Source organism: Lampetra fluviatilis, chromosome 51 (genome assembly GCF_964198595.1).
Source record: "Lampetra fluviatilis chromosome 51, kcLamFluv1.1, whole genome shotgun sequence".
NCBI classification, from domain to species: domain Eukaryota; kingdom Metazoa; phylum Chordata; class Hyperoartia; order Petromyzontiformes; family Petromyzontidae; genus Lampetra; species Lampetra fluviatilis.
Genome location: NC_136325.1, coordinates 4,380,754 through 4,394,704, shown reverse-complemented (window position 1 = coordinate 4,394,704; position 13,951 = coordinate 4,380,754). Strand labels below are relative to the sequence as shown.

Genomic DNA, 13,951 nt, shown 5'->3' with positions numbered 1-13,951 from the left:
AATTGAACTCAGTTCACTGGGTTCAGATTGCAGCGCGTTAACCACTTGTACCGCCAGTGGCTCTGCATGAACCACCGTGTTGCCCGACGGGATTACCGTTGAAGTAAATATTAAATTTGAACCCCACTGCACAGCGGTGTCTTGCAAAACATATTCACTGCCTATGCGTCTGACCTCGTGGGAAGAAAGACTGCGACAACTCTACTCCACGGGCCGTCATCGCCGATCCACGGATCGCGGACCATTCATTGCAAACGTCGGCGTCATCGCAGCGATGCGGGCGGATGGAAGTGCCCATGCTGCTCTGTGACAACCCGCATGTGCCGTGCGCCCTGCGCTCTGTTTGGTTGCAGCAGCAGCTGATCCTGCAGAGCAGTCACCATGGGGCGACGCTTCAGCGGCCTCGAGGTCATTCTCATCACGATCAGCATCCTCTTCATGGTGGCCGCCGTGGCGCTCATCGTGGTGATGTTCGTTCAACAGCCGGGTGAGGAACCGTGCGCTCGTGATGGCGACTCTTCGAAGCCACGTGACGAAGGCGTTGCCATAGCGGTGCACGACGTGAGGTGTCGAAGGATCGCTGCTCGCCAGACGTAATGGGACAGACCTCAGGTGGTCCAGGTTGACTGACCGACATGACCTGTGCTCCGACACTGATCCAGCTCACCGTGTGTTATACTCGCCCGGCACTTTGTACGTGCATTCGCACACATAGTACAGGGCATGGATCAAACACTTTCAAGGCTTGTCATAAGTGACAAGAGCTGTTCTCTTTGCTTCAGTATTCTTGTATAAAGAATAGCATTCTATTCGAAGCTTATTTAAACAAAAAAAAACAACGAATCTCTAAATGTATTACAAAGTTAACAGAACATGCCAATTCTGTTTACGTGACAACCCTGACTTGTTGGCTGTGTCGGGTAGTGGTGGGTTTTAATGACACATTTATATATTTACGCGATCTAACCCAAAAAAAACCCTATTATGGATGATATTGGTCGCGAAAGGCTACGTGTTAGACTCATTTCTGAGTTGCCTTAATTTAGGGTCGCCACATATCACGTACAGAAACTGGGCCATATTATGGAATAAAGAATAATTAACCAAACCTCATGAGGGGAGAACAACAATGCAAATGCATTGACTTTGCCTGAAAGTAACAGACACGGGTACATTTTAACACACCAGGAATAACTTCCAGATTTCAAACGATGGCAGCTATGTCACAAAGAGGACTGTCCTCTGTCCTCCAACACAGCGAGGCACCGCTGGGTCACGAGAGTTTCCGAATGGAAATGTCATCATCTCATAACCTGACACAATTAATATATTTGGGGGGGGGGGTGATGCGGGGGGAAAGAAAACGGATGGACAATGATTAGCTTCAGGCAGTATTGGTCCCGAATTGACAGAACCATTGGAAGGTGATGTAACAGAACCATCCCTGCAGTATTTTGAACAACCTAAGTTTGAGTGTAGGTGTTAAAACTTTCTATTTACATGTTTTATTCGGTGCAATTGTGAACAACAGCAATGCCAGACATCTAATCGGCATAACCATTGGTTCACTGCAGCTCAAAGACTCAGTCCCTACAAGGCGTGTGATGAAGTCAGGAGATGTCCATGTTGCCCTGCAAAGACAATTTGTCCCCTGGTGATTAAACTACATATGTTTTTTTTTTAATTACATTTTAAGGCTACAGTTGACGCAGTGGTTCAGGAGTCAGAGCTCTGAGATGGCACAGTTGAGATCCTGGGTCCGAGATCAGGTTTTAGTCACACATGTATACACTGGTTTATCAGGGTACTACAACAATCAACAATTTTAATTCAAAATGAAGGCTATTGGGTTACATCACACACATATTAATGTGTGAATAATAAAACAAACAAATGATCTAACCCAAATACCTTGTTTTCATGAATAATATTGGTCGGCAAAAATCTGACGTGTTGAAATTGACATGACAGACAAGTCAGCCGAGTGGAAAAGCTGGGCAAGAGCGTGAGACAGTGAGCGGTGAAAGGTTGGTGATGACCATGGTGAGGTGAGCTTAACATGGGCCGAGCGAAAGGAGGGTGGAGTTGTTGAGTTAAGTGGGCTTGAAATCGGTGCTGCATCAATGCACTTCCATGCTGCAATTGTGTCCTCTCGTTGACCCAACGTTATGGTAAACGTGCATTGACCCAAGGTGATGGCGAACGTGTGTTGACAAAAAAAATATGTTACGTTGGCCTCGCATTGACCCTACGGGCGTGCCCGCTGGGCTACGGTCCCCCATGAGTCACGTCGCAGATAAGCGAGTCGCTGCACGGGGAGTTGTTGCGCAAGCAATGTGCGTTGGCAGCGGGACATCGCGCAAGTGTAGACCGTGGCTCGTGGATAACGATTGACAAGGCGTGCAAGAACGAGAGCGCTGTTGTGGCACCGCGAGCATAGCGGTAGCTGTCTCCCATTGGCCCCGGAATAACCAACGTGCTCTACAAAAAAAAACACAACGCATTCGTCAAGAATACTGGAGCCCTTCTTCATAGCACTTATGTTTGCGGGCACTGCCCAATGTGGCCTATTGTATATGTTGTTTGTTTCCGTAAACGGCAGTGCACATTGAGCATGTAACGTCTGCGCTCCTTGAACGGATGAATAGCAAAGCTGCACATCGTCTCTGCTGAAGACATCCAGTCGTGGCTAACAGACCCCGACATTGGCATTTAGCTCCTGAACAGAAAACATATTGCCAAATGTAAGGGTAGAATATGCCCCTCGTAGAATAAAACCGAATTGACACGGTTTCACTTTGGAGATGTAAATGCAAGCATTGGTGCGAATTCTCGGTGCGTTCGATGCGGCACTGGTTGTGCGTAGACTTTTATATATATATACAGTGCTGTACATCTATAAAGCTGTTTTCAAAGACTGACACATTTTAATTAAGATAACATCAATGGATACAGCATGCACAACCTCATTTTAATCAGAGGTACCATTAGGTATATTGAATAGGTTATTTTGGTCCTGCCAACCACAACAGCCAGGTACTTTGCCATGCCATAAAGTTCCATTATCTGTATTTGAGCGAAACTTCTAGAATTACCTCCCTTGACCAGAGTCTAAAATGCAAAAGTCTCAATGCAAGTTTATGCCCCACCCTCCAGTTTCAATAAAGCCAAACTTGGGAACAGTTTACCTGTCCAACAACAACAGCAACCGCCATTCGCCACCAAGTGGTGATGACGTCACCACGGCACTTAAGGTCAGGTTATGCGCACTTTATGGCCACTTGAAGTGCCCTCAAACCGTATTATACAGGGCGGAACTTCACCTCATCCACTTTTATCATTCGTCCAGACCCTCTTCTTTTCACACACTCATATAAAGTACGATGTATATTTACCATATCTATTGTACCAGGTAAAGCACACTGCGCTATATAGTTAATTTATCAGAAGCGACCTGAGGCCACCAATGATAGAAGGGTAAAGAACCAATTATCATATTTTTACTGGCAAATGAGGTTCCCATAGTGTAGATGCTTGCCCCGAGCTCTCATACTCTGATGGTGCATTGTCTTTGAGTTGTGCGCCTTTTGGCGTCATCTGGTCCAACCCATATGAGACTAGGCTCTAAGGAAAGCTGTCTCGGGTGTGGATCAATCAACTTTAAGGACAGTGCACATTATCAGAGTTATGTTCTTTTGTTTGTATTATGACTGCAGGTATTGCGGTCTATGCAAACATGACTCCTTGTAAAAAGGTGTCAGTTTTGTTGCCAGATAGAAGGGTAAAGAACCAATTATCATATTTTTACTGGCAAATGAGGTTCCCATAGTGTAGATGCTTGCCCCGAGCTCTCATACTATGATGGTGCATTGGCTTTGAGTTGTGCGCCTTTTGGCGTCATCTGGTCCAACCCATATGAGACTAGGCTCTAAGGAAAGCTGTCTCGGGTGTGGATCAATCAACTTTAAGGACAGTGCACATTATCAGAGTTATGTTCTTTTGTTTGTATTATGACTGCAGGTATTGCGGTCTATGCAAACATGACTCCTTGTAAAAAGGTGTCAGTTTTGTTGCCAGATAGAAGGGTAAAGAACCAATTATCATATTTTTACTGGCAAATGAGGTTCCCATAGTATAGCTCAACAAATTGGCGTCGCTTGTCGCGTGGAAATGTACAGCAGCCAGATACTCTGAATGCGTGATGTCGATTTCAAATGTGGTGGGAAAAACCGGAGGACGCGGACAAAAATCCACGTGATCACGGGGAGGGAGAGAGACACACAAACTTAAAATATTCAGCGGGCATCAGGATCGGGATCGAATTCACGACCTCCCGGATACCAGGCGAGGTAATTAATGTCTCCCAATCGTGGCATCCCTGACCACCATGTGACGAGCATGTGAGAAAAAAGGCGAATGACTGCCACGGCATGGAGAGGTTTTGTCCATCGAAAAATTTAGAATGGCTGAAGTTATTTTATTGTACTATGTATTTGTCCACGTATATATAGTCTGTATTTCATAATTGATTAAACCAGTAAGCATAATTAGACACAATCTCAGAAGTTAAATATGTTACGTCAAAACCCGCACTGCTACAAGCTAGGCCGAATTGGGCCTGGTAAAAAAAAGAATCTGCCAGAAAAAGAGCATATTTATTAAATGAGCATGGTATATTACACATACAGGCGAGGCAGTTAGCATGTTACCACCGTGGCTCCCCCACCGGCCCAGTTGCCGCAGGTGAATGTATGTGTGTATGTATGTATGTAGGCATGTGTAGTGAGTCCAACTGAGTCGCTGACGTTGTTATTTAGAGGCAATACTTTTATTGTAACATCAATCCGTTAACACAAAGAGGTAACTGCTCCTTCACCAGATACAGCGTAGAGTGGTGACCACCCAGCTAACTCCTCTATACGTAGGAGTTACAGCTACGAAGGGTCAGACCCTCACTTGGGTCCCCGACCACGTGTTGATGCCTCGTAGAGCTTCCAGCTTGTAGAACGAAGAACCCCAGTTCCCCCCAGGGACCCACCTTATATCGCCCCGGGTCGGGGCCTGCTCCACCCTCGTCCCCACCCGCCTTCTCGAGCGTTCTAGCTCCCTCTCGATCCCTCTCGAGAGCTCTCTCCGGACACGTGATCACTCCCTAGCCACCCCCCACCTGGGAACCTCTCTGTGGACACTCCAGATCACGTGTCCTAGGGGTCAACCAGAGTGCCATCGCCCGGGGCAACCCTGCCGCTGGGCTGACACTCTCCCACTCTCCCTGGTGGGAGCCCGCACGACACGCGATGCTTGGTGCCTGCGCTATCCCAACGCTCACCAAGCCCCGCTAGGGCTGGTACTACACCCGCCTACGGGGTTTCAATCTAGATTCAAAAGTGCATAGCTCCAGTGGCTCATCTGAAAGCGCGTGATGCAGTGACCGTCTTTGTTCAATGGCTAGGCAAAAGCCTGCTGCTGCAAGAATGACATATGAAGTCAATTCGGTCTGCAGAAACAACATTCCCTCTACCTTCTCACTACCAAATTACATGGTGATGCTGCTCTGGCAGGGGTGCACAAATACCAACAACAAAAACTTAACGCAATCGTCGATAACACTGGCAACAAAAGAATGGCAAATTATAGGTAACGTTTCGGGCAATGGCCCTTCATCAGAGCACATACGTTATGTACTGTTTGTGCTTGTACACCACTGCCAATGCAGTATCAATTATGTATAGTCTGTTCTCCTATAACGCGGTAGTTGCGTCCCTGAAGAACAGAGCATTATGGGAAAAATCGCGTTATAATAAATAATATAATGTAGGCTAAAGCACAGTCCGCGATAATACGTGAGATGCGCACGCAGGCTGAACATAGACTGAGGTGTGTGTGTCTAGCGTCTAGAAGCATCCAGCAACATCCCGCCTTGTGCGATGATGCTACATCAAGGTAGCTGTACGATCGCTTATTCCTACTCACGTGACGTAGTTCTGTTCACTCAATCGCGTTATAAAACATGCGTTCCCTAATACATTCATCATGGCGTTATATCCAATTCGCGTTACGAAAACAATACCCGACATTATATGAGAGCAGCCTGTATATGCTATGAGGAGGGGCCACTTCCTGAAACCTCACCTATATTATACGTTTCCTGACGAATGTGTTGATTTATTTTGCTCTCTTTCTGACAAATCATCGAAGAGTTATCCTTCTATCACGAGCCGCAGGGTATGGTGGCCTTGACCTTGCAGCAGGATTATCATTGTAGAGTACAATATCTTGAAATTATGTTCTTCTGCAAGTACCGTACTTATGGAGATGATATTGGTGAGCATTGTTGCTTCCTTTAGATGGATGAGAAGCTGACACAAACTGGAGTGTGTGCTGATATACAATGGTGACTAGTTATTATGATATTTAGTGCGAAACTGCACAACCAAATTTTTTGGGAAGATTTTACGTGGTCCTATTATATTCTGTTGCCTGACAGCTTAAGATGAGTGCCGTCTATTGTAGGGAAAACAATAGCTGGCTAACATATAATATTTTATGATAATCTACTATTGCCTTGAGCTTAAATATATTTATCTTAAACCACTGCATCATCATATGTAATAGCAAGGCCGTAATTATAATATATATTGAGGGGGGACACATCCCCCCCCAATATTCAAATATGTTCAAAATAATAAATATTATAATATTATTTGTCCCCCCAAATATATTGCTATAAACAATATATATTTTTTAATTCTATGCTATGTAAATAAAAACACAAATTTGCTAAACCTTGGCCACAATATCTGGATTTGTATTTACACAACAATGCATATATTTACGTTCATATTATTGTTGTCATGGTTGTACTTAATAAATGCCTAATCTCTGTCATTACATACAATGGCACTAGAAAAGGTAAAAAAGAAAAAAACAGAGCAATGTAATACAATACAGTATTAGACATTATTGAAAAAATATTAAAAAGTCCATCCAATGTGTTAGTGCATTTTTTATATTTTAGGCAGCAAATGTGTTTTCAGATGTAGATTGTATTTTCTGGGGGAGGACCCCCAGACCCCCTGGAAGATTTGGTCCCCCCCAAAGTTGACTCCATAGCTACGGCCTTGTGTAATAGTATTGGTTTTCTTGCAGTTTCGTGTATTTTCCACGGTAAATTGTATTTTCTAATTATATTTGATTATACACTTCCAACAAATTATCGACAATTAAAAAAAACAATCTCTAAAAAATTTGTATTAAAATTTTCTCATTATGCGCCTGGGCTTTTAAATAAAACTCACCATACGGACGTCTGAGCACAGAGACATTTAAATGCATTGGGCACCGTGCTCCAGTAATATTTTAATTCCTGATGTTCCGTAATAGCAATCGTGCATTGAAGCCATTAGATAACAACATCGGACCGCAATTTAACAGAAATGTAAACGCCGCACTGTGCTATTATTAAATATGACTCAGAAGTTGTATATAGCGCCGGATAAATCAAGGCTTCGCTCTGGCAATCCAATTAATGCAGCAAATGACTTGTTTCTTAACCCGTCCGTCAATAAATACGTTAGCGCGCCAATAAGATGCAATTGCCTAGTGATTTTATGAGGGCTCCCCCCCCCCCCCCTTTATGTGGGCTTGCAATCTGGAGCTATTTGGCAGTTTTACTTTTTGACCGTTTGGAGTCTGAACTTTAAAAAAATCGCGCCGAGCTGCGACGCGAAATAAAAGTCTCCTTGAAATCTCCACCGCGCCCGCTGTAAAAGTCCCCTGGCACGGGCAGAGGTAGCGTGGGCTGGCTATGGCTGCTGGCAGAACGGTTAATAAACCGACGCGTAATAAAACAAATCACCCTCTGCGTCTGTGCGTGGTGACACGGCGATTTTTTTAATTGTTTTGTATGTATATATATTTTTGTAATTATTTTTTGGCACGATTCCAAGTTACCTGCAATGGAATTACTTCCTTATTAAGACTTATTAAGGGATTAAAAGCCGGGTCTTCTAATTATTTTGTATGGATTTATGAGCCCTTGCGTTGCAAAGCTGTAGATCACGGTGTTGCATTAGCACCACCCCTGAATGCTATCGAGCCTATGGATTCGTGTAATGTGGCAGGATTCTTAACAAAAAAGGCTGGGAATTAGTTGGCATCTGAAATATGATTATTAATTCAGCCACTTATTTATTTATTTGCAATACTTATTTACTTTGACGTTTTTAATGGTAACTTTCTTGATTAAAATATGTTTTACGAGTTTAATTTTCCACTTCGCACCAATTTGTAGCTGCGCGGTGACCCCAGCGTGTACATTATTATTATTATATTTTGTTGTTATAAATGAATGAAATCACAGTGGCTTGGTGGCTAACCCAATGTTATTATACTGCCCGTGGCTAATATACAAAGATGGGATAAGTGTCTTTGCAGCTGGGTTAATGTCCTAGATGTTTTTGTCATGCACTTGTTCGTACTTTGTTTCACTTCTGACGCCAGATGTAGTAACGCTCACGACTCGTTCACACCGGAGTTGGAGGCACACTTGTTTATTTAACACCAACGTTGTGACATACACATTTGAGGGGGTATCGGCCCCCTCACCCGTCTATCTGAGGACACACCTCTCTAGCTAACCCTAGCCTGCCTCTGAGTCCTCCACTAATGGGCTAGGGGAGGCTATCTTGGCCCGACACTGGTCAGTCGGGCCCGGTACCCAGAGTCCAGACCAGCACTGGCTCTGGCTCTGGTACCACGCCACTGGCTCGAGCCTGCGCGGTCCTGATAAGGACGGCGTACCAGGGGGAGTCCAGGGCTCTATCTCAGACGTCTTCCGCCTCCTCTTCTTTAGCTAAACATCACTCCCGAGCCCTTCGATACAATCCCCTTTTATACCCAACCCCTCCCTGAGGGGTGGGGCCCCGGGGGATCATAACGACCGAATCGACCCCCCAGGGTGTCTGGCGCGGACGTCGCAGAGGGCACCTGCTTGTGCACACATGTAGCCCCGCCTACTGTGTTTGTTTACCATAGGCTGCCATGCATAACGGGCTCTCTCTCTAACACCCCTACACACTCAAACATGAAATCAGATCCATACTCTTTTGTTTTTTCGGTAAAATCAGGTAAGTTAAAAAAGAAAACATCAATTAAATCACGACGTTTCGGAGGCAATACAAGCTTCCGTCTTCAGGTGGAAACGTCACAGCAAAATGACTGTATCAAGTCATGATACAGTAATTTTGCTGTGACGGAAGCTTGTGTTGCCTCCGAAACGTCGTGATTTAATTTATTTTTATTTTTTAACCGACTTGACTTTACCGACAAAAACAAATATTATGGACCCTTGCAAATCGCGACAACTTCAAATCTAGAATGGAATCAGATAGTTTCAGCATTTTGCGCATCGAAAAAAATGCCGAAAGTGTCATCTCTCAACACGTTCTTAGATTCTTTATTTGGAGATCATGAATGTCGGTGTCTTGTTTTATTCCACTTTGTAAATGTTTATAGCTAAAGGGATTCAACTTTCACGCCGCTAACGTCTAATTGTGCCTACGTACACGATGGTCTTAGTTATCTCTTCTCTTCATTTTTGTCTGTGTTGTAAAATTTAACTGCACTTTAAATTTCATTTCTTTAGGTCAACCTTGTTTTATTTTAAATGCGATCTTTTATATTTTTTTGTCGAACGTTGGTCTTGTAATATGTTTTATGATACCTTTCATTAAAATGTTCTGTTGCTTCCATGAATACTGTAAATTTCGAATACATTTGTACTTGATTAACCCAGGTTGTCGCTTCGTAAATACATTTCAGCGCTTGATCATGTAGACTGGTGTTTCTTTAATGTTTTAGCCTGCGGACCATTTTGCCAATGCAAACATTTATCTGGCATGCATCTCTCTAAATGGCAGTAATACAACGAGATTTATATTACCAAAACATATTTTTTTTACTCAGATATAACATTTTTTATTTATGGGTGGTGGGGCATTTAGATCTTAGGCGTAGCAGTGAGTTTAAACGGGGTAATTTACCTCAACTTTATATATATTGTAAAATATCATAAGTAAAACATTCGTCAATGTACGAAACAAAAGGGATAAACGTTCTCATTATTTCCGGATCAAGTTGTGTCGTGCGGACCGCACTCTGAGAGCCACCGCTCAAGAGGTTTGCGCTGTCACTCTGCCTCGTCGTTCCGGCAGAATAATCGACATTTTTGGCAGAAAAAGTGCCCGTTTTCACAATTTACAAATCACGCGTGGGCAGGTCTTATCGCACCTCCGATTAGCACGGTTGGGCACGTACGGTGCGAAAGAAGTTCAACATGCAAGCATACGTCGTCACCGGCAGGTCCACTCAGTTGCCAGTCCTTTTGTGCCACATCAGCCCATCTCAATTCTGACCTGATCTGTGCCTATTTAGCCAAAGAGAAGATGCTTGGACATGCAGTCACTGATAATGTGGGCTATCTGACCCAGCCAATGCGGGTTGTTTTGTCCTGCCTAACAAGACCCCTCATGGGAATATGTATAGATCTTAAAAAATTTAAAAGCGACTCACACAATCCTGATATTTCTTTTTTTACCCAGGATGCATCGTGGGCAGGCACGCCAGCCTGAATATTTCAAGTTTGTGCGGATGTTCTTTTAAGGGAGTCCACATTTCCGATGTGTAGAGAAGAAATTGAATCATTGTGGGTGAGAAGAACTGCAGTGGCGGGATGTTAACTCCCTCGCCTGGTATACAAGAGGTTGTGGGGTCTATTTTGACCCAGACGCCTAAATATTTTGAGTTTGCATGTTCTCCCCGTGATCGCGTGGATTTTTCTCCATGTCCTGCCATTTTTACTCCACATTTAAAAACACGCGATGAGGGTATTTGTCTGCTATAAATTTCCAAATGATGAGCCACTTTATTGGGCTATCATTTGTGGCCAGGTTGCTTCTGAGAAAGATCTATATAGTTCAGTGGGCTTTACCTGGTAAACTAAAATAAAATAAGTTTTATGATATGGCAATACTATCCATGACAATGGATGGCTTTCGCGAAGATGTTCTTGGCTGGCGATGTAAACCCGATGGACCCTTTTAGATGTTGCTTTTTCCATGCAACAGAAGAAGATGACAATGTACAGTTTATAACATTGTTATGGATACACGCACCAAATATTGGGATAGCAGTTAAAACACGTCAAACTGACGTTAACCTTAGTTTAAGAGTAAAAAAGAAAAGCTAGAATGTGGATGTGATTCATGGTCTGCTATGAATACATTTAATATGCTATTCTCCACATCAACAAAATACTCTCCCACGCCCCGACCCTTCGTTCGTCCTGCCACCCTATGCTGCCGTGGCGTAACGGTTAGGGCGCTGGACTTGCCACCCAGAGGTTGCCCTGTTCATGCTCCCCGGCGTGGCAATTGAAACGATGGTGCAAAGTTTCTGAAATAACTCCCCCCCCCCCCCCCCACCAGCTCTGTCCACCCAGCGGTGTAAAATGAGAAAACGACAGTTGGTTGACCCCGCGGGGGTCATGCGCGGTGGTGGTTTATTCCTCCAGCGTGTGCGCGATCGCCCGAGCCATGTGAGAACCATCCTCGGTGAGCTGCGTGCACTCCTCGTAGACCTCCGCTGGACATAGTTAGCGGAGAGTCATCGCGATATGCGGCATTTTGTTTGTTTGTTTAGCGCCTCAGCTGTAGTTTGGGTTGTCACGAAGACCTCAGCGGTTTAGGTTGGCTGAACAGAGACTAGAATTATGTTCAACGAGGCTCCGCTGACCTGTGGTGGGGTAAAGTGTGAGTATTCCCAACCAGTTTGGAGCTCACTATGGTGGAGCCCCTTCTGCCAGCAGTGGCATGAACAGGCAATTGCATGGCTGCACCTTGAACTTTGGGTATCATCTGAGATGTCACATCAACCCCACCCCCAGGCTACTCTGACTCCCACACCTCCCATGCCCATACCCTAATTCTGTTGTTATTATTATTATTATTTAAAATCATGGACATGCATTTAGAAACCCCTTGTGTCTGTAGTGTTTCCGAGAAGCACTTACAGAAATGCACAATTTGAACATAATCAATTCTTAATTGCATAATTCGATATATGGATGAGCCGTAAGAAAATAATTCACTTTAATCGACGAAAATCTACATGGCGAGCAGTAGCGGTGTCTGTGTTTCTGGTGACAAGGTTTTACAGATCAGCTGCTTATATAAGATAGCCTAGGGACCTGGCCTTTGCATAATTTAGTCCAGAGATCGGTATGATCCCAACATCAATCATTTGCCCAGTAAAGCCTCACAGAGTAACCAGACTTTTTTCAGAATATCTTATCTCATATTTATCTAGCGCCTTTAGCCAAGGCGCTTTGCACGGGTTATACGTGGTACAATGAGGTTTGTTAAGGGCGATATGGTGGATAGGGATGGGTATGGGGAGGGAGGTTAGTGGGGACGGGAATGACGAGGGTACCTAGGGATGGAGGAAACGATGGGCCAGGGAGTGGATGTGGGTGTCTTTAAGGAAGGAGCAGAAACTCGACAAGGAGGGTGCTTCTCGCTTCATGTGGAGGGGAAGTTTGTTGCAGTGCACGGGGATGAGTCGGGAAGAGGAGCGGAGACGGTGGTTGTGCTGGAGGAGAGGGGGAACGGTGAGGCGTAGTGGGCGAGATTGAGAGCGTAGCTGGCGGGCGGGGACATACTAGTGGAGGAGAGAAGCGCGGTACGGTGGGGCAAGGCCATGGAGAGATTTAAATACCAGCGTAAGGAGCTTGAACAGACACCGATAATAGATAGGGAGCCAATGCGTTTCCTTAAGAAGGGCGGAGGTGTGGGAGCAGTGTGGCAGGTTGTAAATAAAGCGTGCAGACGCATTTCATGTCGGTTGTAGTGGAATGAATGCATAGGCTGGGAGACCCGAGTGGGAGGGAGTTGCAATAGTCTAACCGAGGGAAGATTAGTGAGTGTATTAGTAGTTTGGCGGCAGGCTGAGTGATGAGAGGGTGTATTTTGCGAATGTTAATAAGGTGGAATCGACGGTTGCGGGTGATGGCGGAAATGCGAGAGCGAAAAGGACACCAAGTTTGTGGGTGGAAGGGACAGGGGGTGAGTGAGACGGGTGGGAAGGTGATGGTGGGGGTGGGTGCAGGGAAAAGAGCACCCTGGGTTTTAGAGGGAGTGATGGCAAGGAGGTGGAGCGACATCCACGACTGAATGGTCGGTTAGGCAGGCTCAAGCACGAGAAGAGAGGTCCGGAGTGAAGGTGGAGGAAAGGGAAGAATATTTGGATGTCGTCGGCGAAGAAGTGGTGGGAGATGTTAAAGGAGGAGATGTGGGCTTCGAGAGGGGAGATGTAGAGAGAGAAGGGGGCCCACGATAGAGCCTTGGGGAACACCGGCTGTGATTGGGGAAGGAGGGATGAAGGAGTGTTTGAAGGAGACCATGGATGAGCGTGAAGAGAGCTGTGAGTGGAGCCAGTGCCGGATTAAGCTAGTGCCGGGCCTGTAGCATGATGTTATAAAGGGGCTCTACATTTTTAAAAAACACGTAAATATTAAAACACAAATGTTTAACTTGCATAGTAAAGTAAGTGCATGTTTTCATTTTCTATACAGCCAGATAATACGACAAATCGCTAACCTTAAACACCCAGTATAGTACTATAGTAATAGAGCAAGTGCAGAATCACTGAACCGGACTTGATAGCTTTAAAGCATTTAGCGCGGGGCCCTTGAAAGTGCAGGGCCCGTAGCATGGGTAGCTACTTTTGCTACTAGGATAATCCCGCACTGAGTGGAGCCAGGATACAGCAGTGCCGGAAATGCCCGGATCAGAGAGAGGGTAGAGAGAAGGGCGGGATGAAGGACAGTGTCCAAAACCGAGGAGAACGAGGAGTTCGAGGAGCAGTGGGCGATGGAGGAGGAGGCCGTGTGCTC

The 13,951-nt window shown here is 45.1% G+C and overlaps 1 protein-coding gene across 1 annotated transcript in view; it reads left to right on the top strand.

Annotated features, from left to right (window-relative positions):
- Positions 1–381: 381 nt before the first annotated feature.
- LOC144948874 (sucrase-isomaltase, intestinal-like) overlaps positions 382–13,951 on the top strand; it is a 329,860-nt gene continuing 316,290 nt past the window's right edge. Inside the window, exon 1 of the mRNA XM_078878575.1 lies at positions 382–487. Within this exon, the coding sequence (XP_078734701.1) occupies positions 382–487 (106 nt within the window). The remainder of the gene's footprint in view (positions 488–13,951) is intronic.